At 39.5% G+C, this 25,597-nt stretch overlaps 1 protein-coding gene across 3 annotated transcripts in view; it reads right to left on the reverse strand.

The window, feature by feature from the left end:
• BCAS1 (breast carcinoma amplified sequence 1) overlaps nucleotides 1-25,597 on the reverse strand; it is a 131,911-nt gene that overhangs the window by 72,547 nt on the left and 33,767 nt on the right. For all 3 annotated transcript variants that reach the window (XM_011978124.1, XM_011978123.1, XM_011978122.1), the window contains exon 4: nucleotides 13,478-14,058. In XM_011978124.1, coding sequence (XP_011833514.1) covers nucleotides 13,478-14,058 — 581 coding nt within the window. The remainder of the gene's footprint in view (nucleotides 1-13,477; nucleotides 14,059-25,597) is intronic.

The raw sequence follows: 25,597 nt of genomic DNA on the forward strand, positions 1-25,597 counted from the left end.
CCGTGCTGCCTGGGATAAAAGGGAAGGCTCTGCTTCCTCTCCCCAGAGAACATCACACAAGCACAGAGGGTTCGATTTGCTGGGCAACAGTGGTCTCTGGACCGTCATGGAGCCATTTTTCTTCTTCTGAAAACACTGTCACCTGCATGTAGCCATTGTCAGATTCAGGAAGAAAAATAGGGTTTGATTAATTTTTGAAGATAGAATTTGTCCCCCAGTTTGCCTAGAAAGGAAAGCAAATTAATATGCAAGCAGGAAGGAATGTGAAGACCAATACTAAAGATATTTTGCAGAATCTCAGAATTTCCTAAGCAGACTATGATTTTTTTTTTTTGAGATGTTGCCGAGGCTGGAGTGCAATGGTGCAATCTCATCTCACTGCAACCTCAGCCTCCCAGGTTCAAGTGATGCTCCTGCTTCAGCCTCCTGAGTAGCTGGGATTACAGCATGTGCCACCACGCCCGGCTAATTTTTGTATTTTTAGCAGAGACGGGGTTTCACCATGTTGGCCAGGTTGATCTCAAACTCCTGACCTCAGGTGATCCACCCACCTTGGCCTCCCAAAGTGTTGGGATTACAGGCATGAGCCAAGATGCCCAAACTTTTTTTTTAAAGTTTGTTTTACTACAGCGCTCAAAGTCACTCTGTGTGTGTGTGTGTGTGTGTGTGTGTATGTGTGTGTATATATGTGTATATATATAAATGTAGGTATATACATTATACCTACACTGTATATAAATATATATTAATGCAGGTAATTCTGTACTTTTATTTTTTCCACTACTCCTACCCAATTTACATCAACTGATAAAAATTCATTGAGTAGTTTTTTAAATAATGCATTCACATCTTTCAAGCCCATGGCAAAAACAGGGAAAGAACACAGACGGCACAACCATAGGAAATCCAGTTATGAAAGGGCTTCAGATCTGCCCAGTTAGGACAAAATTTCTCTCTCTGATTTCCTACTGGAGATTATTACACATTAGCTATAAGTGTATTTAAAAAGTTGTTATTCTTTCTGAACAATCAATTGTCACATAAGCTCTGGGTGGCATAGTTTGGAAATTATTGTTAGACGAAAATAACCTCTTGTTGAACTGTTGCTAGCAGCCTGTGGCAATTTCTAACTAACACAGCTCAGGAATCCTCAGCCTCTTAATGCAGCCTAGGGGAGAAATCAAGAAATTACCTAGATAGTGATATTTTCTTACTTTTACTTAGATTGGTGGTTCACTACAGTGCTCCTTTTATAAAAGAGAGAAAATACAGATGAACAAAGAGTAAAACAAAATGCATCAATTATTCTATTACCGAAAGTCAACTGCTGTCAACAATTTGCAATTATTTATTCCACGCTACACTTTGGGGGGAATGACAGATCTATGGCACAAGCAGGCAGAGATCATTTTTACCCAAAGGAGATTCTTTTATGTGCTATTTCGAAATCTGCTTTTCTCATTTAACATTATATTACGGCTTTCTTCACCTGACCAATTCTATTTTTATGTCACCCTTGTTTATGGTGTCTAGTGTAAGGGTGTATCACAATCAATATAGAAGACCTATTGGTTCATTTCAGCTTTTTTTCTTATACACAATACTGGAAAAATTTTATAGTCCCATGAATAAAATATTGATTGTGTTCTCAATACATTCTTTTAAAACATTTTTTATTGATGCATAATGGATGTACATAATTTTGGGGTACGTGTGATAATTTAATACATTCATATAATTTGTAAAGATCAAATGAGTGCCCTTGAATTCATCACTTCAAATATTTGTCTTCTCTTCATGCTAAAAGCATTCGACTTATTCTATTTTAGCTAGTTTGAAATGTACAATAAACTATAGTCACCCTGCTGATCTATCAATCAATAAATTATTAAACGCAGATTTGCTCATTTAGAAAGCATGTGTGTTTGAAGACTTTAAAATTGCACATGCCAAAGTGCCATGGTAGAAACAAGCTTCTTAGTGGTCCAGGTAGTTGATCAAGAAATTATCTAAGAGTTCAGAGGGAAATAAAGTAACACGAAAATATAAAACCAAGAAATCTAGATTTCCATTGTCCTCTGGCATCTTTTCTGAGATGGGAATTTAGTCTGGATAACACAGATATAAAAATGTTCCACTTAGCCATTTTTCTTCCTCTTTTGGGGAAGAGAGAGGCAATGTTAATTTTAGCTGCTTATACTAATTGAACCAAGCTAGGTTGGACCAATCATCCAGTGTGATACTCTTTACTGTAAATCAAAACATCACCACCTGTTTTACTACCCTGTGGACATAACCTCAGGATATTTAAGGCTCATCTCACATGGGGGCAGCAGAAGTGTAGCCCAGGGCCTTGGCATGGCACATCATCATTAATCCACAGTTACTAACTGATGTGGAGATGTTACATTTGTAAGATTAAATAAACCATTGTCTGTTGCTGACATAGGTGGAGGGTGGAAAGAAATCTATCTAAGAGAGCAACACACACTTGCTTCCCATATAAAGCTAGTGTGCATTTTCTGTTTTCTCCCTCAGCAGCTCCTCTGCTGGAGGGGTAAGTGAATCTGTCAACTTGAGTTCCAATGGCAAGTAAAATGTGGGTAGAGAATTAAGCAATAAAATGTTCTTCTCTTGTTTCCCTTTGGGCAGTAGGTTTTGCTTTGGGGATATTCCTAAGGACACATGAGTGGGCACACTCTTAAGTAGAGTCCACTTACGTGTGATTTCTTTTTCTTGTTTTTTTTTGAGATGGAGTCTCGCTCTGTTGCCCAGGCTGGAGTGCAGTGGTGCGATCTTGGCTCACTGCAACCTCCATCTCCCAGGTTCAAGTGATTCTCATGTCTCAGCTTCCTGAGTAGCTGAGATTATAGGCGTGTACCACCATGCCTGGCTAATTTTTGTGTTTTTAGTAGAGATGGAGTTTCACTATGTTGGCCAGGCTGGTCTTGAACTCCTGGTCTCAAGCGATCCTCCTGCCTCAGCCTCCCAAAGTGCTGGGATTATAGGCATGAGCCACCACGCCTGGACAATATGTATGATTTAAAATGGAGAAATACTGCTGCAGGCAGAGTGAGTGAAGGTAAGCCACATTGGGCAAAAGGGATTTGTGGAAGATTCTTTTTTTCCATGATTAGTTCCTAACACGCACAACCTTCCAGACTGGTAACAGCATTTCATGTTTACTAAAGGAAAAGTACCCAATGTTATGGAAACAAACAAAACAAACAAACAAACAAAAAACCACACCAGAAAACCTGCCTTGAAATACAAAAAACTCATAATCCACAGCCTAGAACACATTCGTCATCTGTTTAACAAACACTTCCCCGAAGCGAGAAAACAGTTCTGAATGCGCCAGAATTAGGCTGCAGACTTTCTAAGAATTGTTTGGCCTGTGCAAAGAAAGAAAGAAAAAGGCGCGTCCTATTCACTGACTGTTTAAACACTTCTCTGTTTCTGTTCCTCACCCAGTTGTAATTTTCACTCTTCTCTCCACTTTCTATCTCAAAACTCTGTTTATTTCACTCAGAGTTCTTTCTAAACTCTAGAAGTGTTTGCTTGTTAATTTTCTTTCTTTTTTAAATTGCTGGTCTCTCCACTAGAAGGAAAGCTCCCATGAAGTACAATGTTCTACCTGCTGTGGAACCTAAAATCATCCCTGGCACAAAGAAAATACTCATATCTGTTGCATGAATCAATGAAAGTATCCACCCCTTTTATATATTGCCCAACACTGGCTGCCTGATAGACTCTCAGGCTGGAATGACAGATGGTCATCTAAGTAGCTTCAAATTATAAGTGCTATGAAGGATGAAGGAAGTAAAGTGGTCCGTGATGGGTGTATTTACTTGATTCTCAACTGTACCCAAGAAAAATACCAAAGCAAGTGTTATGACGAAGGACAACCTACATGGCTGCGCTGTTGGGAATCATTTGGTAAACTGGAGAGTGGATGCCCCATCTTAAGGGACAGTCACAACTCACATTCTGTCTGCAAATATAGGGCAAAACTACCCATTGTCGGGAAGTCTGAAATATAGAATTGTATTGACATATCATTGCTTTAAAATATCATCAACTTTGTCAGTTCAAAAATATAATTAATGAATTAAAATATTATTTAAAACACTATGTAGGCCAAGTAAGATGTATCTGTGGCCAGAGGCATTCTACAGGTGGCTACTTTTCAACTTCTGGTTTATGTTTTTTATGTTATTTTACTTCTTCAAACCCACAGCCAACATCATACAACTTCTGGTCTAAAAGCCTAGCTCAACATTCTCTAGAAGAACTGTTCCTTGGAAAATTGAGCCACCTTGTTAGAGGCCCAACAGTTACATGGATGATTAAGTTTGAGAAACACTTGGTTAAACAAAGTGAAACAGGCATGCTTGCTGCAGGACTTCTCAGAGCCTTTAGAAGGCTGATGTCCATTGCGAATCTTCAGTAGAGACTATAAAGCAAATAGATTTTCTGAAATTATTCCATAGCGGAACCCTATTTATAGGCCCATCTTATTGGACTAATGTTCCACAGACCAACTTGGGAAGTACTAGTGTGCTGGTTAACATTAGGTGTCAACTTGATTGGACTGAAGGATGCCTAGAGGGCTGGTAAAGTATTGTTTCTGGGTGTGTCTATGAGGGTGTTGCCAGAGGAGATTAACATTTGAGTCAGCGGACTGGGAGAAGAAGACCCACCCTCGATGTGGGTGGGCACCTTCCAATCGGCTGGCAGCATGGCTAGAACAAAGCAGATGGAAGAAGGTGGGCTAAGCTGGTCTGCTGAGTCTTCCAGCCTTCATCTTTCTCCTGTGCTGGATGATTCCTGCTCTTGGACATTAGACTCCAGGTTCTTCGGCCTTTGGACTTTTGGACTTACACCAGTGGTTTGCCAGGGGCTCTTGGGCCTTTGGCCACAGACTGACGGCTGCACTGTCGGCCTACCTGCTTTCGAGGCTTTTGGACTTCAGCCACTACTGGCTTCCTACCTTCCTCAGCTTGCAGACGGCCTACAGTGTGATTTTACCTTGTGATAATGTGAGGCAATTCTCCTTAATAAACTCCCTTTAATACATACCTCTATCCTGTTAGTTCTGTCCCTTTGGAGAACCCTGACTAATACTAGTTTTAGAAATTTTGAAAGATATAAGATGTTTCAAAAGTTTTAAAGTGCTCCATCTCTTTGAATAGGCACAGTGGTTATGTGTGTGAGCAATGGTGACCAATTTCCAACCAGCCACTTTCTAGCACTATGATTTTGCACAAGTTACTTTACCTTTCCGTGACTTAGTAAACTTGATAAGTTATAGCCGTTATAATTTTTCAGGGAGCGAATCGGATGGGACGACACCAGAGGGAATGATAACTCAAAATTTGTTTTACAAATTAATTGCAAAAAAAATTTACTAGATATTTCCACTGATAAACGCCATGATATGTTAAAGACCAAATTTAAAATATGAAGTAAATAGTACAAATCTATTGTACTATGATTCTAAAGTTTAAGTGAAATCATATACACCGTGTATATTTTGAAACGACTGTTTCAAGTTGTTTAGGCAGACCAGATAATGACATTGCGATAATACATCCTAACACTCTTTGAAAAGTTGACACATGACGTGTACCACCCTTATTCTTGTCAGGTTCATTTAACACACATTATTGGATGCCAACATGTGCCAGTCATTATGCCAGGCATTGGGAATACTCAGTTGCATAAAAAACGGCCATGTACCTTAAGATAACTGTCTCAATGTGTCAAAGCGGTCAGATAGCAGAACAGCGTTCTCCAAATTTCAGACTGTGATCATTAGTAGATTGGAAAATAATTTAGTGGGTCAAAACCAGCAGTAAACAAATCAAACAGAATAGAAAACAATACAAAATCCCTGCAGGGGTTACTGGCTGCAGGAATAGTATTACTTCATGAATTCTTTGTTTCACGTATGTGCATGTATATCAGCTCAAGTTGTAAAGTCTAGTTCTTACTATGGGGTCACAGTTAAATTGCAAAACTAATGTAATGAATACACTCAGATGAATTACCATAGGTGGATACTGTAGCAGCTTCTACTTGCTCCATTCACTTAATGATTTCCAGACAATGTTAGGTAGAGAAGATAAATCTGGTTTCTATCTGTGGCATGTTATCTTTGCTGGAAGAACCTTCTTTCTACTGAAAAAACTGAAAATGCTAGCTGATAGCTATTTGCACTTCAACACAGACACGTGACTCAATTTCACCAAAGGGATCTAAGGATAAATTTTAGGAAACTCCTTTCTTATTTATAGGACATTATGACACATACATCGAAAAATATTACAGGTCCAATTCCAGGTCACTGCAATAGAGTGACTATCACAATAGAGTCACACACATTTTTCGGTTTCCCGGTGCACATAAAAGTTCTCCACTATCCGGGAGTCTATTAAGTGTGCAATAGCGTTATGTCTAAAAAAACAATGTACATACTTTAATTTAAAAATGCCTTATCTCATGGTGTATATGTACCACATTTTCTTTATCCAGTCTATTGTTGATGGGCATTTGGATTGATTCCATGTTTTTGCTCTTGTGAGTAGTACTGCAATGGAATACTATGCATCCATAAAAAGGAACAAAATCATGTCCTTTGCAGGGATGTGGATGGAGCTGAAAGTCATTATCCTTGGCAAACTAACGCAGGAACAGAAAACCAAACGCCGCATGTTCTCACTTATAAGCAGGAGCTGAACAATGAGAACAGATGGACACAGGAAGGGGAACAACACACACTGGGGCCTGTCAGGGGGTTATGGGAGGGAGAGCATCAGGATAAATAGCTAATGCATGCTGGGCTTAATACCTAGGTGGTGAGTTGATAGGTGCAGCAAACCACCACAGCACACATTTATTTTAATTTCTGGGGTACACATGCAGGTCACCTAGGGGCTCCTGTATGCCCTGCATGTGTACCCCAGAACTTAAAATAAAAATTAAAACAAAAACTTTATTTCTAAAATGCTGACACAAAGACACAAAGTGAACACAGGCCATTGGAAAAATGGTGCTGATAGACTTGCTTGATGCAGGCTTGTCACAAACCTTTAATTTGTAAAAATGCAGCATCTATGAAGCACAATAAAGAGAGGTATTTCTGCATACTTGGAATCATGTTAAAACCACAAGGGACTAAGCCTAGGGACTAAGCAATAATGGAGGATACCAGCAGAGTAAGACTGAGGCGGTTTAGTGGGGGCTGCGAAGATGTTGAAGCAACCTGAACTCCCCTACCTCTAGGGTTCTTACTACATGCAAGAAATAGTACATTCTCCTTGTTAAGTGAGCCACTAATTAATTGAGTGTTGTGTGTGTGTGTGTGTTTCCTGCAGCCAAAGTAAAAATGATATATTACCAACCCCTAAATGATACACTATTCAAACTCCATCACTCTGAAAAGCCATTTGATCTATTTCATAATTATTCATTTCTAAGTTTCTAACAATTTAGAAAATATACCGTTTTATTTAGCATGACTACTACTGATGGCCTATATTATCTTCTAACTTTACAAAAACCCCTAGGGCAGGTAGTAGCTTCCTTTTGTGGATGAAAACACAGGTTTTGAAATGATTGAGTGTAACAGGCTTAGGTGACAGATGGCTCTTTGTTCCACTTCTCCCACTAATTAGCTTTGTGACCTTACACAGGTAACTTAAGTTCTCCCCGAGTTCTCTCCTCTGTTCAATGGCAATAGAAATACCTACTTTGTTGGGTTGTTTTCAGAATAAAAGCAGAAAATGTATGCAAAATGCTTACTACACAGCCTAGAAATAATGAATTACTTAAAAATGGGGCAATTATTGTCATTTAGCGCAACCACACAGCTATTAAGTCGTAGAGTCTGGACTCATACCCAGGTCACCCAGGCTCCTAACACTTCCACATCATCTCTGCCACAGCAAACATCTCATATTAAGCATTTCTTACTGCTAAATGCATCAAAATCCCAGTGGTATAGCTGAGGACCTTGTTTACTCCAAAACTTGCATAATGTCAGATGGATTTTCCCTTTGCACTGACAAAGTCTTTTGGGTGGCTAGTTCTCTTTACCAGTTGAAAAGGCATGGCCTTGTGGACATAAGGCAGAAACAACACAAAATAAGAAACAATTAATAATTCACTTGGCCTTCTAATGTTGAAATTGGGTAATTCTTTTTGTTTTTATTTTTCACCTGGGATTTTAGGTATTTACAACTTTGCATATGCTAATATCTTTGAATTTCATTGCTTCAAGTTGCAACTTCATTGAACAAGTTTCAATAATTGGCAAAAATAGAAACGTTGACTATCTAAGACTATGGGCTTTGGAGATGGACAATTTTGGCTGTGCCAATTTTTAGCTGTGCGTCAGGAGTGATTTGGTTTCTCTGAACTGTTGACTTCTTTGTCTGTAAAACGGTTGAAAATACAGGAATTCCCTGGTCAGGTTTGATGGCTTAATGAGCTGATTTCTTCAAAATGATTTTATCACAGAATTTGACGTAAAATGCGAGAGGGATTCATGCTGTCCGAAATCATCCAAGAGTGGAGATATCTGGTTAGCTTCATGGAGAACCTGGCGCTGAATATCAAGTCAATGTTTGATAAACAGAGAGAGAAAGAGACAAAGGCGGAGAAAATGGCGTTTGCACAGGTCAGGTGTTGGCCATATTGACTAGAGAAATTTAAGGGAAGGGTGGAAAATGTAGTTGGAAAATAGGCAGAGGAAAGATTGTGGAGAGCCTTAAATGTCAGACAAAGAAACCGAGGCTTATGGGCATGGACATTAACATATCTATTGTTTCAAAAATAATTTTTCAACTTTTATACTCTTCTCACCCAAGTTAGGATTTGTGCCTTTGGTTATACAACTCTTAGAGTCAACTGTGCTATCTCTGTGAGTTTGGGTTGAGGACTATGGAAGGGAAAGGCAAAATATAAAAATAAAATATGAGGTAGTAGGGAGAAAACCCACAATACTAGTAATAGCTAATTACTCTTTTTTTTTCAAAATGCAATTTGTGCTAAGTACTTTATATGGCCTATTTCATTTAATCTCTAAAAGCATGAACAATGTGAAAATGTGCTAGATACTATTATTATCCCCATTTTACAGATGAGGAAACTGAGGCTCAGGAGGTGAAGTAGCTTGCTCAAGGTCAAACAGCCGGTAGGTGACAGAGGTAGAGAGGAAACCTAGGCTACCTGACTATGATGCTTACGTTTAATTCACACTAAATACCACGTAGAAAAGGACTCTGGAGACTTTGGTTCTTTAATTCCAATTCTACCACTAAACAGTAGAGGCAGGATGAAGTTGTCATGCCCTGAGAGGGACAACCCTGTGAATTAAACCGGTGGGCATTTTGTTTTTATTGTTGTTAGGTGATGAATGAAGAGTTCCATTTTGGACACATTAGAGTTTAGATACTCAGTGAGCAGCCAAGTGGGGATGTAGAAATTCAAGCAGACACATGGAAGAGGAGGCAGCTGAGACTCATGTCTGGACTTCAGGGATGGATCCAGGCTAGAGATGTAAATGTGGAACTTGCCAACCCATAGCAGTATTTAAACCTTTGGGACTGAGGGAAACCTTCAAGGAAATAAGCGTAGTTAGAGATATCCAAGAAGTGAACCCTGGAGAAGTCCAACATTTACAGGGTGAGATCCAGCAAAGGAGATGAAGGAAAAGTAGCTAGGGAGGTGGAAGGATGCTGTTTCAAGCAGTAAGGTGTGGCCCACCCACTCACTGTGTCAGATTCAACTTGCAGGTCAGATCTACTAGGACAAAGACAGAGATCTATAGGATTTGGCAACCAGGGTGATGGTGGGGAATTTGCAACATCATGGCGGCTGTGACAAGAGCCTGAATGGAGTGTGTTCAAGAGAAAAAAGAAGGGAAGTGAAAGCACAGAATATTGTTCTTATTATTAGTAGCCTGAGCCAACCTGAGGACTGATGCACTTATCACAATGTCTCTTAAAATATTATGTCTCTTACTAGATTATACACTCCTTGAAAGTCTAGAAACATGATTTATTTTTCAAATGCCTTGCACAAGGCTGGTGCTAAAGTAATGCCTGTAGGATTTAATTACATTTTTAAAAGAAAAAAGATATTCTTCAATCTTATGAAACTCTGCCTGGCAACACTTTAAGCACCCCACACCCCCACTCAACACAAATACAACTCTGGAAGTACTGTGTTGATAACAGAAATTTGGTGGGTTTTATTTTTAACCAATAAAAGTCAAGTTTGCATTATGTGATTATTTTTTGTGTGTGATGAATCTTTTAAATGCATATCTTACAGCTCTGATTCAGTTGTTGTGGGGAGAGGGAAAAAAACCTCATCCTTGCCAACACATTGGTTTGTGTGAATCACAGCTCAGTGAAACCTTTCAGGCATATAATTTATCTTTTCTTTGGCCTATGTAGTAAATGCTTCATTTGTTCATGAATTCTTGCCTTGTTTTAATTATGCTATGCCCTGAATGTAGTTTTATAAGGCACAAAAATAAGATTGTCGTTCTGAAAACACAGAAGATTTGTGTGTTTCCCCCAGGATGAAATGGTGGCATCTTTCTCCTAATTCACAGCTCTGTGGGTTTGTGGTTGGAATTCCAATCCAGCAGGGAGCAAGCCATAAAAGTGGGGGGAAGGGCTCCTGGAGGGGGGCAGTGGACGCGGCTGAGCCCAAGGCATAATTCACCCTAAGAATTCTGAATCAATACACTGACGTCCATCCATGCACAATGTGGTACTCCCACCAAGAAAGCCACTGATTGAGAAGTTTTATTCATGTTACTTTCTGAGGGTTGGATTGTCTCATTACATTTATAGAACAATTGCTTTTTTCCCCACTAAATACAGAACTATGCAGCCGGGAGTCAGATAAGAAACCTTGACAATCAGAAGGCTGTTTTGTTGTTGTTGTTAAAAATCTTTGCAGGCATATGCATCTGGATATCCACAAGTTCACAGGCTGAGGGAGAAATGGCTATTTCATAACTTTTCTGTGTTTCATATGTACATGGTACAAAGTGGGCACTCAGTATTTCAAATTTCAATATCACTGAAAAAAATGGAAATTTGTAATGTAACAAAATCAGATTCAGACTTCATTGGTGAATCTGAGGGAGCGAATTCACTTATTCAGAAAGGAAGACAGTTACAATTCTTGGGTCTTCTGAGAGATCATTGTAACTGGAAAATATTACACAAGGGCTTTGCTGTATTAGATACCTGCCATGTTCCCAACACAAGCTCCCATTTTCTGACTCAAATCTCATTTTGGAACACATTCCACTCAAATTGAGGTTCTGTCCCTAAGAGTTCTTTTTCAATAAAGAAAGCTGAGTTAATAAATCACAACTCCAAAACTTTTTCTCGCTTTTCTTAGACTACAAATAGATTGAGCGTGTTGAGGTTTTATGGCTGAGTACATTGGAGGGCTGGCTATCCTATGCTGAACTGGTTTACTTAATTAAGATGGGGATTTGGATGAGTCACTGGACACCTGTGCAAAGATGAGTAAAACACATTCCTTCATTGTCTTTCCATAAATAACTCAATCTTCTCCTAACTCAGCCAATGGATAGGCTTTGGATGCCCAGGCAAAAGAAACACATGACTGTTAAAAAATCACAACCTCAAATGGCTTTAGAAGTCTATGACCAATAATGAGAATGGTTTCCCCACTCAGGCGTAAGTAATAAGCAGTTTTTCCCTTATGCAGGAATATTGACGACCAGTTTACCGCCTCCGTACACGTAACTTTCAGGTCCCGGTTCATGCATTTGATGGAATGTTACCTGCGCCATGGAGCCCAGTTCTCCTGGCGTCTGGCATTTCCCCCACTCTCTGCTCCAACAGCACAGCACTTGGCATCTTGCATTGCAATTGCAGCTTTCTTTATTCACTTCTCTCACTGAACAGTGAATTCCACCAGGGCGGAGACTCTGTGTCTCGCTCTCCACTGTGGTCCCTGTGCCTCACCTGTGCCTGGCCCAGTGTCACACTCAGTAAGGAGCAGATGCCTGGATGCATTTGGAGACTCACTTTAAATTATATGGCAAGCTATTCAACTGGCTTTTCAAACTGGAAAGTGCGTGTTTGAAGGGAAAATTTTTAAACTCTGAAAGAAATGTTGGAAATAAGCACTGAGTCAAAATGTATAGAAACCATAAGAATGCTGACAGTAAGAGCCTAAAACACATGATCCCGACTATCTTTTCCCAATTCTAACCCTCCAGAGTGTTCAGTGGTGCCCAGTCTTCATAATGTAATTCTTCACAGCACCCTGGATGCATTAAAACCACAGATTAACATGATACTCATTTTCGTTAAGGAAAATAATTTACATACAGTGCTTAGAGTAGAGCCTGGCACACTGAATATTTTCGATAAAATAATTTACATACAGTGCTTAGAGTAGAGCCTGGCAGATTGAACATTTTTGATAAATGACAGCAAGTGTAATTATTAGCACTTCGGAAGTGCAAAGTTGCATTGTTATTAAGACAAATATATTTGGAGTTCGTCCAATTTTTTCCTGGCTCTAAAGTCTGCTAGTGGCACTTAACTTTATTCCCAAGTTTTGAAAGAATTGTTATTTTAAAAGTCTGTTAACCAAGGAAATGCACGCCCTAAACCTATAATGTATCAAATTTTACTTCCTTCTTGTTTTAAGGAGTTCTTTTTCTGCCTTGAATACAAACAAGCTCTCTAAAGGTTAAAAGCAAATGCTCTTTTTAGTGTCAAAAAGAGCTTGCCTTTGTTTGCTCAGGAAAAAAAGTGACTGATTCAGCATACCTTCTTTGAAAACCAAAACAAACAAACAAACAAAAACTCCAAAACAAACAAACAAAAAATCCCCCTAATTTTTACAAAGGTATTATGCTCCTCTTTGTTGGAAAAGAATTAGTACATTAAAGAGTCTGCCCAGAGCTGTAAAATCTCTTTATTCAAACACATACCATAGTGCAAAAGATAGTTAATATCAATTCAGGCCATTAAGAGTAAGAAAGGAAATGTGTTCCAACAAAAGTCTGTGTGTCAACAAACTACAGAGACTAGGTAGCATCTTTTAGGAACCATTTTTATTCCACTAATGCCTTTCCGTCCGGAATCTATTGATCGTAAATGCAACCTGTCTACTTCCGCCTTTGAAAAATGGATGGACAAATTCATCTGCATGTAACTCACCTCCTCTTTTCTTTTACATAAAACAGATGCCACAGCTGTTATTGTTCTTCATACAGATGTTTCTACCCAGAGAAACATCGGGGTGACACTCTGCTACAATGTGCTATTTGTTCTAGAGGGGTCAACAGCTTGCTACCTTGCCTAGGCCCAGGGTGACCGACTGCATATGTGCAGTGGTCTTATCCCATCAGTGCCCCCGAGCATGTGTTCAGAACCAAGTGGATACACCTTGGCACACTTACCTTCCCTGCAGGGACATCATCGGACTGCCTTGATAATCCAGGAACCTCGTCCACCTTGTCTTGATGCTCTGCCCTCTTGGCTTCCTGCTGGCTGTCACCTGGCACGTTTTCCTGTCCCTTGTCCAGCTTGAAGAATTTCTCAAAAAAGCTGGAGTCCTTGGGCTTGGAGGGAGCTTCTCCTCCTGCTCCCCCTGCCTCAGGTGGGAGAAGTGTGGGATCCCCGGCGGCAGAGAGGACTTTGTCTTGGGCCGGGGCGTGCCCTGGGGTTTTATCTGTGTCCTGCCCTGGTCCAGCTGCCACCGGAAGTGTCCAGCTCTCACTTGGGTCTTTGTTTGCTGGAGCTTTATTGGAGCTGACATCAAGCTTCACTGATCCAAGGGATGAATCTGTGGCTTGGTCTCCGGTACGTCCTGGTACAGGCCGAGAGAGCATCAAGAAAAAACGAGATTTAGCAGCTGGTGCCTCGGGTTTGGCCTCTTTCCCAAGATTCTTTCCGTCGGCATCCACAACAGCACTTATCTCCATTGTCTCGGGGGAAGAAGTGGCCACATTATCCGTCTTGACACTTATTCCCAAGTCGACTGTAAACATAAACATAAACAGCGGTTATTCAGCCAAGCTGGGAAATTCAGGCACTAATAACGGACTCCAGACATTTTTTATACAAAAGCCATACTGCAAACAGGAACTGTGTTATTCTCTGGTCATTCTGAAAGGTAGAAGTTAGCTCTCCAGATCTCCCTGGACCCTGCTTTTCTTGGGAGAGGAGAAGGCAAGGTTGGTGAGGAGGGAAAGCTACTTAATGGAAAGTCACTAGCTGCCAGGTGTGGAATGAGTGACAGTCAATGTTAATTAATCTTCTTTTATCTTTGTAAGAACTCTGTGAGCAGCATATTGTCACGATGTCAACCGGGAGGCAGTACAGCAATTAGGAGCTTGAGTTCTGGAGCTAGAACAAGGTTTCTCAACCTCACCGCTACTCACATTTGAAACCAGATTATTCTTTGATATGAAGGTTCGTCCTGTGCATCATAGGCTGATTAGCAGCGTCCCTGGCCTCTGCCCACTAGATGCCAGTCACATGTCCCAATCATGACAACCAAAAATATCTCTAGGCATTGCTAAACGTCCCCTGGAGGACAAAATTCACGTTTGAGAAGCACTGAGCCGAAATGTCTGTTTGAATCCAGGTTATCTAACTTTCTGTACCTCAACTTTCTGGTAAATGGAGACAGATAATGAATCTACCTCGTAATTTTGTACAAAGATTACATGAGTTAATAGTCTTAAAGCAAGTACAACAGTGTCTGGAATATATTAAGTGCTTAATAAATATCACAAACATTAGTTATTATCATTATTCATGAGTGAGAAAACTGACCGTCAGAGAGGTTAGTACACCCTCCCCTGGCTGCCCAGTAAGCTAGTAAGCAGCAGAGTCTGGCTTCAGGCAGAAATCTGACTTCTAAGTTCATGCTCTCTCTGTCTTACCAAGGACTTGTATTAGCATAGACTGTTAAGAATATGGGAAGTTTTAAAAATACAGTACTCAGAAGGTTTCTCTTTGAAAGGCTGGAAGAGCAGATGTCTACACAAGAAGGCAAATTAGACATCAGGCTAGTGTGGAATTAAAGGTGTAGCGTTATCTGGCCAAGACTGTGTCTGTGGGTATAGGCGCCAACCCTTCGAGGGAAGGGCACTGTTTCCAACATCCACCCTTTCTCCTTTGACCTCTGCCTTGACCTAAATTAACGATAAAAGGGTCCTTCTTTTCTAGGACCCTAGTATAAATGAGTGTAATAGTCAGGAAAAAAAGAACACCAAGAATGTTGGGATCCCAGTTAAAGATGAAGATTCTCTACTGATAGGCTGTGTGATAATGGGTAAATCACCAAAAATCTTTCAATCTCTTCATTTGTAAAATGGGAATATTGATAGTCTCCTGCAAGGCTGTTGTAATGCTTAAAGAAGAAAAGTCATGCAAAGGATCTGGCACAATGCCTTTTCCATAATAGGTGCTTCGTAACTGCCAGATACTGTGATATCTTTTCAGGTTTCTCACATGCCTTTGACAACGTTGCATTTTGCTTGATACATCTGTAGTCAGACACTTTTCAATATCTGTTTGCAGGAAGACAGAAAAAGAAAGGGAAGAATTGAGGTTTCTTTGATCTATTCATATTGCTCATTAATATGTAGTGAGAAATACATACACACACACACACACACACACACACACACACATGTGCCTCCATTAGCAATTATTTTTGCCAAACTCTAGTGTCTCACAGTGTCTAGACTAAAGGACAAACAGAAAAGGGGGAAGAGTGAGCTGGATTAAGCATTGAGGGACAGGGAAGAAATCATCTGGGGCAAGCCCAGGGATGAATGTTAGGGGTTTCTCATAAACCTGAACCTGAAGGAAATCACCCTGCCAGCACATTGATCTTCTAGCTCTTCTTAATCTTTTTTTCTGTGATTCAGGAATTCATAATGGTGGCAAATACTATGCTAAAGAAGAAAAAAAGAGGGAGAATAAGTAAGTGATAGGTGGATGCATCAGGGTATAAAGTTAGCAAGTAAGGCTGAAGTGTCAGAGTGAGTATAAATGAATTGTGGGAATGGTCCATGCCAGGGGAAGAGAGAATGGTTGACAAAAAGGGAAATGCTAAGACTCAAAACAGGGAAGGGCTTTTCAAACTGCCAAGAGCACCAACTTATTTCCTTCCTTTTAATTCCTCTCTTCTTTACCCACTGGCTGGAAAGCAAAGGAGTTAGTGGTAAGTAAGAGTGTTATAGTCAGAGAAAAAGTCTTTGAAAAACACAAAGTACTTTCCATGGACAGCCTTTTTTATTTTAAAGTACCAATATGTTGCTTTGAAAAAGAATAAATTCCTTACATCCAGGTATCTGGAATAGACTACCAACCATAAAAAAAATCCAGTACCAAATGGAGTCACAGGTAAATTCTACCAGTTGTACAAAGAAGAGCTGGTACAATTCCTACTGAAATTATTCCAAAAAATTGAGTAGGAGGGAGACTTTCCTAACTCATTTGATGAGGCCAGCATCATCCTGATATCAAAACCTGGCAGAGATACAACAACAAAAGCTTCAGGCCAGTATCCTTGATGAACTTCAATGCAAAAATCCTCAACAAAATACTAGCAAACTGAATCCAGCAGCACACCAAAAAGCTTATCCACCATGATCAAGTAGGCTTTATCCCTTGGATGCAAGGTTGGTTTAACATATGCAAATCAATAAATGTGATTCATCACAGAAACAGAATTAAAGACAAAAACTACATGATTATCTCAACAGATCTAGAAAAGATTTTCAATAAAATTAGGCATCCATTTACGTTAGAAACTCTCAATCAACTAGGTATTGAAGGAACATACCTCAAAATAATAAGAACCATGTGTGACAAACGCACAGCTAACATCATACTGAATGGGCAAAAGCTGGAAGCATTTTCTTTGAAGACTGGCACAAGACAAGGATGACCTCTGTCACCAGTCCTATTCAACATAGTATTGGAAGTCTGGGCCAGGGCAATCAGGCAAGAGAAATAAATAAAGGGCATCCAAATAGGAAGAGAGGAAGTCAAACTATCGTTGTTTGCAGACTACATGATCCTATATCTAGAAAACCCCATAGTCTCAGCCCCAAAGCTTCTTAAGCTGATAAACAACTTCAGCAAAGTCTCAGGATACAAAATCAATGTGCAGAAATTACCGGCATTCCCATGCATCAACAACAGTCAAGCCAGGAGCCAAATCAGGAATGAACTCCCATTCACAATCACCACAAAAAAAATAAAATACCTAGGAATATAGCTAACAAGGGAGCTGAAAGATCTCTACAAGGAGAATAATGAACCACTGCTAATTAGAGATGACACAAACAAATGGAAAAACATTCCATGCTCATTGATAGGAAAAATCAGTATCATTAAAATGGCCATATTGCCCAAAGCAATTTATAGATTCAATGCTATCCCTATTAAACTACTGTTGAGATTCTTCACGGAACCAGAGAAAACTATTTTAAAATTCATATGGAACCCAAAAAAGAGCCTGAATTACTACCAAGGCAATCCTAAACAAAAAGGATAAAGCTGAAGGCATCATGCTACCTGACTTCAAACTATACTACAAGGATACGGTAACCAAAACAACATAATACTGGTACAAAAACAGACACATAGACCAATGGAACAGAATAGAGAACCCAGAAATAAGACCACACACCGACAACTATCTAATCTTCAACAAACCTGACAAAAACATGCAATGGGGAAAAGATTTCCTATTCAATAAAAAGTGCTGGGATAACTGGCTAGCCGTACACAGAATATTAAAACTGGACCCCTTTCTTACAACATATACAAAAATCAACTCAAGATGAATTAAAGACTTGACTGTAAAACCTAGAACTATAAAAACCCTGGAAGACAACCTGGACAATACCATTGAGGACATAGGCATGGACAAAGATTTCATGACAAAGACATCAAAAACAATTGCAACAAAAGCAATTATTGGCAAATGGGACCTAATTAAATGAAAGACCTTCTGCACAGCAAAAGAAACTATCAACCGAGTATACAGGCAACCTACAGAATGGAAGAAAATGTTTGCAAACTAGGCATCCGATAAAGGTCTAATATCCAGCATCTATAAGTAACTTAAATTTACAAGGAAAAACTAAACAACCCTATAAAAAAGTGGGCAAAGGACATGAACAGACATTTTTTTAAAAGAAGGCATACAGGTAATCAACAAGCATATGAAAAAAAGCTCAATATTACTAATCATCAGAGAAATGCAAATCAAAAACCACAATGAGATACCATCTAATACCAGTCAGAATGATACTGTTAAAAAGTCAAAAAATAAGACGCTGGTGAGGTAGTGGAGAGAAAGGAATGCTTATACACTGTTGGTGGGAGTGTAAATTAGTTCAACCATTGTGGAAGACAGTGTGGCAATTCCTCAAAGACCTAAAGATAGAAATACCATTCCATGCAGCAATTCCATTACTGGGTACATACCCAAAAAATAGAAATCATTCTTTTATAAAGATACATGCATGCATATGTTCATTGCAGCACTATTTACAATAGCAAAGACATGGAATCAACCTAAATACCCACCAATGATAACCTGGATGAAGAAAATGTGGTACATGTACACCATGGAATACTATGTAGCCATAAAAAAGAACACGATCATGTCCTTTGCAGGAACATGAATGGAGCTGGAGGCCATTATCCTTAGCAAAGTAATGCAGAAAAAGAAAATCAAATACTGCATGTTCTCACTTATAAATGGGAGCTAAATGATAAGAACACATGACCACACAGGGGGAGAAACACACACTGGGGTCCATCGGAGGGTGGCGGGTGGGAGGAGGGAGAGGATCAGGAAAAATAAATAACTAATAGATATTATTTCATCACCCAGGTATTAATAATACCTATTTCATCACCCAGGCTTGATACCTGGGTGATGAAATAATCTGTATAACAAATCCCCATGACACAAATTTACCTATATAACAAACCTGCCCGTGTACCCCTGAACTTAAAAGTTAAAAAAATGCAAAAAGATGACATACCAAAGAGATGTTACTTTTCATTTTTAAAAACATCAAAGAATTTAAGGAAAATTAAAAAGAAATCAAGTAAGAATGACAATAGCAGCTCCAAAATATTTAGAAGGTAGAGCTGAAATTTTTGATTTTCTTAGTGTAGAAAAATACTTTGTGCTGCATGTTTTTTAAAAGACAGTCATTTTATCTGTATATGTGATTAGAAACTTACTTCCAGTGCCATCTTTGTGTAATTGTTAAGAACTTGGATTGTGGATCAGAGGAACCTGGCTTTGGCTCTTAACTGCTCACTCTTTAAATGGATAACCCAGGAAAGTTGTTTCCTGTCTCTGTGCCTCAGTTTTCTTACAAATGGGCATGAAAATAACAGTGCCTTCTTCAGAGGGTGATTCTGAGGATTAAATGAAATATTGCCCAGACAGTGCTTACTGCGGACTGGTAGATGATAGGTGTTTGGTAAACAGTAGTCATTTTTGTTATACTAATATATTCCTAATATAATTACTATTTTGTATTTTTAAATGTAAGCCATAAGGAAAGGAATTATTCCAATAGTTTAATTTACAAACTTGATTTTTCTAGGAAGACTTTTAAAAACAGTAGTGATATAAATCAATTTATCGTAAGAAGCATAAGTATCCGGGCCAAGCAAGTTTCAGAAATGTTTATCATTTTCAAAGTACCAAATATTCTAGTCAAAACAAGCTGCTTCATCAGAGTTCTAGTTATATATTTAAACATACATGCATACACACGTTTGTATTACAATATTCAAAACTTCTGAGGAAGAATTTTTTTTTTTTCATGTGGCAAAGCTAAAACTTTCACTCGCTACAGCTGTGTACTAGTCTATTTCCATCCTGCTATAAAGAACTGCCCAAGACTGGGTAATGTATAAAGGAAGAGGTTTAATTGACTCACAGTTTAGCATGGCTGGGGAGGCCTCAGGAAACTTACAATCATGGTGGAAGTCAAAGGGGGGCAAGGAACTTTCTTCACAAGGCAGCAAGAAGAAGTGCCAAATGAAGGGGGAAGAGCGCCTTATGAAACCATCAGATCTTGTGAGAACTCACTCACTTTCATGAGAACAGCATGGAGGAAACTGCCCCCATGATCCTATCACCTCCACCTGGTCTCTCCCTTGACACGTGGGGATTATGGGGATTAAATTCAAGATGAGATTTGGGTGGGACACAAAGCCTGATGATATCAAGCTGTAAAAACAATAGCTAACATTCATGGATTGTTTCCCAGCATTAGGATAAATGTATGTAACAAGAGGCATTGTATTTATGTATAACATTTTATTTATTTATTTGGATAAATGTCTATAACAAGAAACATTTTATTTAAGTATAACAGCAAATCTACAAGTTAGGTACTATCATCACTCCCATTTTACAGGTCGGGAAACTGAGGCTCTGAAAACTCAAGTCAGTTTTTTAACTTTGTCCAGCTAATGACTGGTAGATTTAGTATTTGAACCCACGTTTGCCTGATTCCAAAGTTCAAACTCCCAACAACATGTGGTATCCAAAGCAAGAACAGAAGAGAAAGAAGAAACAGAAGGAAGGGAAGATGAACAAAGTAGACAAAGTTTAGTTAATAGAATTAGTGGATACCCAAGAAAAAATTATGCACAAGGTGGGGGGGAAAAAACCCTATTTTCTCACATCTGGGAAACATTGATATCTATATATTTTGGGTTTTAAATAAAAATTAGATTATGTCATTCATCTGCATAAAATCATCCAAAGAAGGGCCTCACAAAATTAAAACAAAAATCCAAACTCTCTACCATGGGCCACACCCTCCAGAACTCTAGCTTGTGCTATGTTTTTCCTCACACCTTTCAACATACCAGCATGTTTCCACCTGCAGCCCTCACCACTAGTTATTCTTTCAAGTTGGAAATATTTTCACTAAGATCTTCCTATGGTTACCTTCTTATCATTCAAGCTTAGGTCATGTCAGGCCTTCCCTGACTCCTCCATCTGAAGTAACCCCTCCTGCTCACACCGTTTATTCTCTAGACTCCACAGAGGATTCATCACTCTCTGAAATAATCCCATTAATTTCTTCTTCACTTGTTTCCTCTCCACTACCTGAAGCCCCAGGTGGACCCGGACTTGGTCTTCTCTGCTTACAGCTGCATTCCAGTGTCTCCCATAGTGCTAGACAATAGGATTAAGCCAGGTAACTGGGTGAAGCAGCAAGCACAGAGCTTGAGGCACAGCCTAGAAAACACTCCGCAAAGGACCATGATTGTAACCGTGGTAGGGCATGCCAGTGAACAGGTCGGGAAACTGAGGCTCCGAGAAGAGACTGATGTTGTGCTGGATGGAATTCCTTTTCTCTGACAATACATTTTCCAAATCCTCCAAGCCTTCAGCTTAAAGAGGAAAGCAGAAACTGACATTACGATTTTATTTACAAAGTGTCCATGTATGAACATTATTCACCACCCAATCATCTCTTCCTATGCAAGCAACACCGTCCTATGCATCAATAGCCTGATCTGTCAGGATTCAGGATAAAGTGGACATACACACACTGATTGCAAAGGGAAATTGCAAATCTTGCAAAAAATGCAGGGGTTTATAGAGTCTTGTAACACTGGTGAGCTGCTCAGATCACACCCATGGCTGTGGTTGGACAAGCATCTGGCAAAGTTAAAACAGATCACGGAAGACGCAAAAGTGGACGACACAACACAGTAAGTTCTTCAAAAGAGAGTTGCATTAGAATATCAAAGGACTATGTCAGGCCTTTGGGAAAACTCAAAACTTCATGAGGACCTCAAAAACTGATGCAAAAATGACCCTTTAATGGTCATACTGCAAGAGTCAAATCACACTTCAAACAGCTGTGGCTTTCTATGTTGTGCAAATGCATTTGTTGTTTTAAAGGTCTCAAAGTCAGGGTACATGTGGCAGATACTTATGGCTTGGAGGAAGATGTTAGATTTGAAACTTTCACTGAATGATCGCATTTCATGCTTTTCATCCGTACATTAAAAAGCCGGAATGTCTTTGCCAAGAAATTCTAGCATAAATAAAAGGATGGGATTTTGGAACATCGTGGTAGAATTCTTAACGATCAGCTTTATACAACATATCTGGACATTTAGTGATAGAAATGCTGGATTCAAATGGAATGCAGGCAAAGGTACTGCTACCCCCGTGCTCTTCAGAAAGCATCCTCTAAAAGCGGCAGTGATGATCGGATACTGTGGGGCAAGACTGACGGTGACACTCACCATTTCCACTCTTTTCTTTGGTCATGTGTTTCCTGTCATTCCTGTGCTACAAACTCTGGAATACGCAAAGTTCATTCAAATGCAAAACCAGCCTTTGCTCCAACACGAGCCAATATTTTTATTTAAAGACACATCAGATGTTTCATTTGGTCTTTTGCTTTTTTTTTTTTGTAAATCTGATAATAATGTACATTTAATCTGTGTTTACAACCAAAATAATTAATCTCTCTGAACCCTTTGTTTTTCCTGTCTCTATCCTCCACCCTCATTGCCAGATAAATAACATCTGCAACCTGATGTAGCATATTGAACTTTGTTTATACTCACGCAAACATGTGTAAGCATCCCAGATACACATAAACAGGAACTGTATCTGTCATTGTTGTTTTTATAGAAATTGATCACATTAGACATATTTTCTGATTACTTTTGTACATTATACTTGGTCCTCATAGTCAATAGCTCCAAATCCATCTTATCTTCTAAAGTAGGTGCATAATATTCCTTCGTATGGATATACCAAAAGATATTCAAACCATTGCCTAATCAGTGAATAGCCTGGTAGTTTCCACATCGTTTTTTCCATTTCCACTATGGCTGGAATAAATTTTCATGTCCAAAAATCCTAAACTGGTGCTGTATTTATATAGAATAGAGGCACAGATGTAGAAGTGTTACACACAAATCAATATGCAATTAATTTTTAAAAACAGACACTGCCATATTCTTTTCTCAAAAAGGCTCTAGAGGTTCACATTTCCAGCAGCAATGAGTGTCTCAAGCACCTTTTAAGTGGTAAGCAGCTTACCAGGGGATGTGGTCTATTATTCCATCAGTGGCTTCCGTTGTTAGGACACCACGGGTCAGCTGTGGAGATGGGGTTGAGGGGCAGGTTGAGTTCAGGACACAGAAGATTGCCAAAGGGTGACTATTATTACTTTGAGACTCTGGAAAAATTACACAGGAAACAGAGACAAGAGGCTCAGGGTGCAGCAAAGTAGCCAAATCAGGACAATACTGCTTTCTTCGGAGCAGATATACAAATGGCCAAGGAACTCGTAAAAAGATGCCTAACATCATCTCATTAGGGAAGTGCAGTCGAAGCCACAGCCTGATCCGTCTTCACACCCACGAGGATGGCCATAATGAGACAGACAATAACCAGCGTTAGGGAAGATGTGGAAACATCGGAACGCTCACGCATTGCTGGCGGGAACATGACATGGTACAGCTGCTTTGGAAAGCAGTTTAACAGTTCCTGGAAAAGTTAAACATGGAGTTACCCTAAGACCCAGCAATTCCATTTCTAGGTAAGCAAGAAAATGAAAACATATGTCCACACAAAAACTTGTACACAAATGTCCATAGCAGCATTTTCATAACAGCTGAAAAGTGGAAACAACCCAAATATCCATCGATTGGAAAAAGGAAATCTAGTATTTGCATACAATAGAGTATTAACCAACCATAAGAAGAAACAAAGCACTGATCCATATTATATCATGCTTTATACTTGGAAGCATGATGCTAAGTGAAAGACGCCAGACACAAAAAGCAAAATATTGTATGACTCCACTTATATGAAGTGTCTAGAATAGGCAAATCCATCGAGGCAGAAAACAGACTAGTGGTTGCCAGTGGTTGGGAATAGGGAAAAAACTAAGCCCTAAAGGGTAGGGAGTTTTCTTTTGGAGTGATGACGATGCTCTGGAATGAAACGTGGAACGGTTGCACGCACGGTGCAAATATCCTTAAAATCACTGAATTGCCACCCTACAAGGTGAAGTTTACAGTAGGTGAATTGTACCTCCGTTTGTAAAAAGAAGAATTAGATAAATAAACAGCAACACAGCACCAAGGGGTGGGGGTAGGAAATAGACAACAAAAAGGAGTGAAGAGTTCACAGGAAAAGACACGCAGCCAGCTTTTAAGCAGAAGAAAAGATGTTTGGCCTCATAAGTAGTAAAATAAAAGCACGATAAATTATGACACTTGGCTTTCCCCCTGCCAAATTGGTTAAAAAGGAGACATTTGATGACCCCAATGGAAAGAGCATAAAAAAAGAGCAGCTGCGGCCGGGTGCAGTGGCTTACGCCTGTAATCCCAGCATTTTGGGAGGCCAAGGTGGGCAAATCACAAGATCAGGAGTTCAAGAGCAGCCTGGCCAACATAGTGAAACCCCGTCTCTACTAAAAAGCAAAACAACAAAAAACCAAAAAATTAGGTGGGCTTAGTGGTGGGTACCTGTAATCCCAGCTACTTGGGAGGCTGTGGCAGGAGAATCACTTGAACCTGGGAGGTGGAGGTTGCACTGAGCCGAGATTATGCCACTGCACTCTAACCCGGGCAACAGAGTGAGACTGTGTCTCAAAAACAAAACAAAACAAAAAGAGCCGCCGTATGGATCGTCGGTGGGAGTGTAATTTGGCCACCTCTTTGGGGAATAGCTCAGTAATATCTATTAATACTTAAAATTTCACAAACACTGTGAGTCTAACTTCCACTTCTAGAATGTTATCCTAGAAATATAACTGCATAGGGGTAAAAAGGCTTACATAGGGAACTATTTGCTGGACTACTGTAGTTGTAGCAAAAAACTGGAAATGACCCAAACACTTATTAGTAGAAACCCAGTTCAATAAATTATCATGTGTCCTTGAGGACACATGGACACAAAGAGGGGAATGACCAACACAGAGCCTACTTGAAGGTGGAGGAGGAAGTCGATCAGAAAAAATAACTATTTGGTACTAGGCTTAGTACCTGGGTGACATAATAATCTATACAGCAAACCCCCATGACGCAAGTTTACCTATATAACAAACCTGCACATGTACTCTGAACCTAAACAAAAGTTTAAAAAAATAAACAATCACATGTCCCTACAATAAAATACTCCACAGGCATTAAAATTCCCCAAGGAATTTTAGTAAGAAAAAAAAAAAACCTGTATCCAAAAGCATGTACAGTATGTTTCCATTTTTAAAAAATGGTGTCGAGAGGTTGAGGAGAGAATGTATAAATAGACATGCTTGGGATACCTCTGGATACAAGAAACTGTAGAGTATTTACCTCTAAGGAAGGAAATTTGGGATGGGGTTTGGGGAATCATCAGAGTTAGGGTGGGGATTTTTTCTCTGCCTTATCTTATTATGTATGTCACTCAGAATGTTTACTATGTATATGCATCTACCCCATCCGTGCCATTAAGAAATGAAGAAATAATGAAAAGAAAAAATGAA

The sequence above is a fragment of the Mandrillus leucophaeus genome, unplaced genomic scaffold, assembly GCF_000951045.1.
Source record: "Mandrillus leucophaeus isolate KB7577 unplaced genomic scaffold, Mleu.le_1.0 Scaffold19, whole genome shotgun sequence".
NCBI lineage: Eukaryota > Metazoa > Chordata > Mammalia > Primates > Cercopithecidae > Mandrillus > Mandrillus leucophaeus.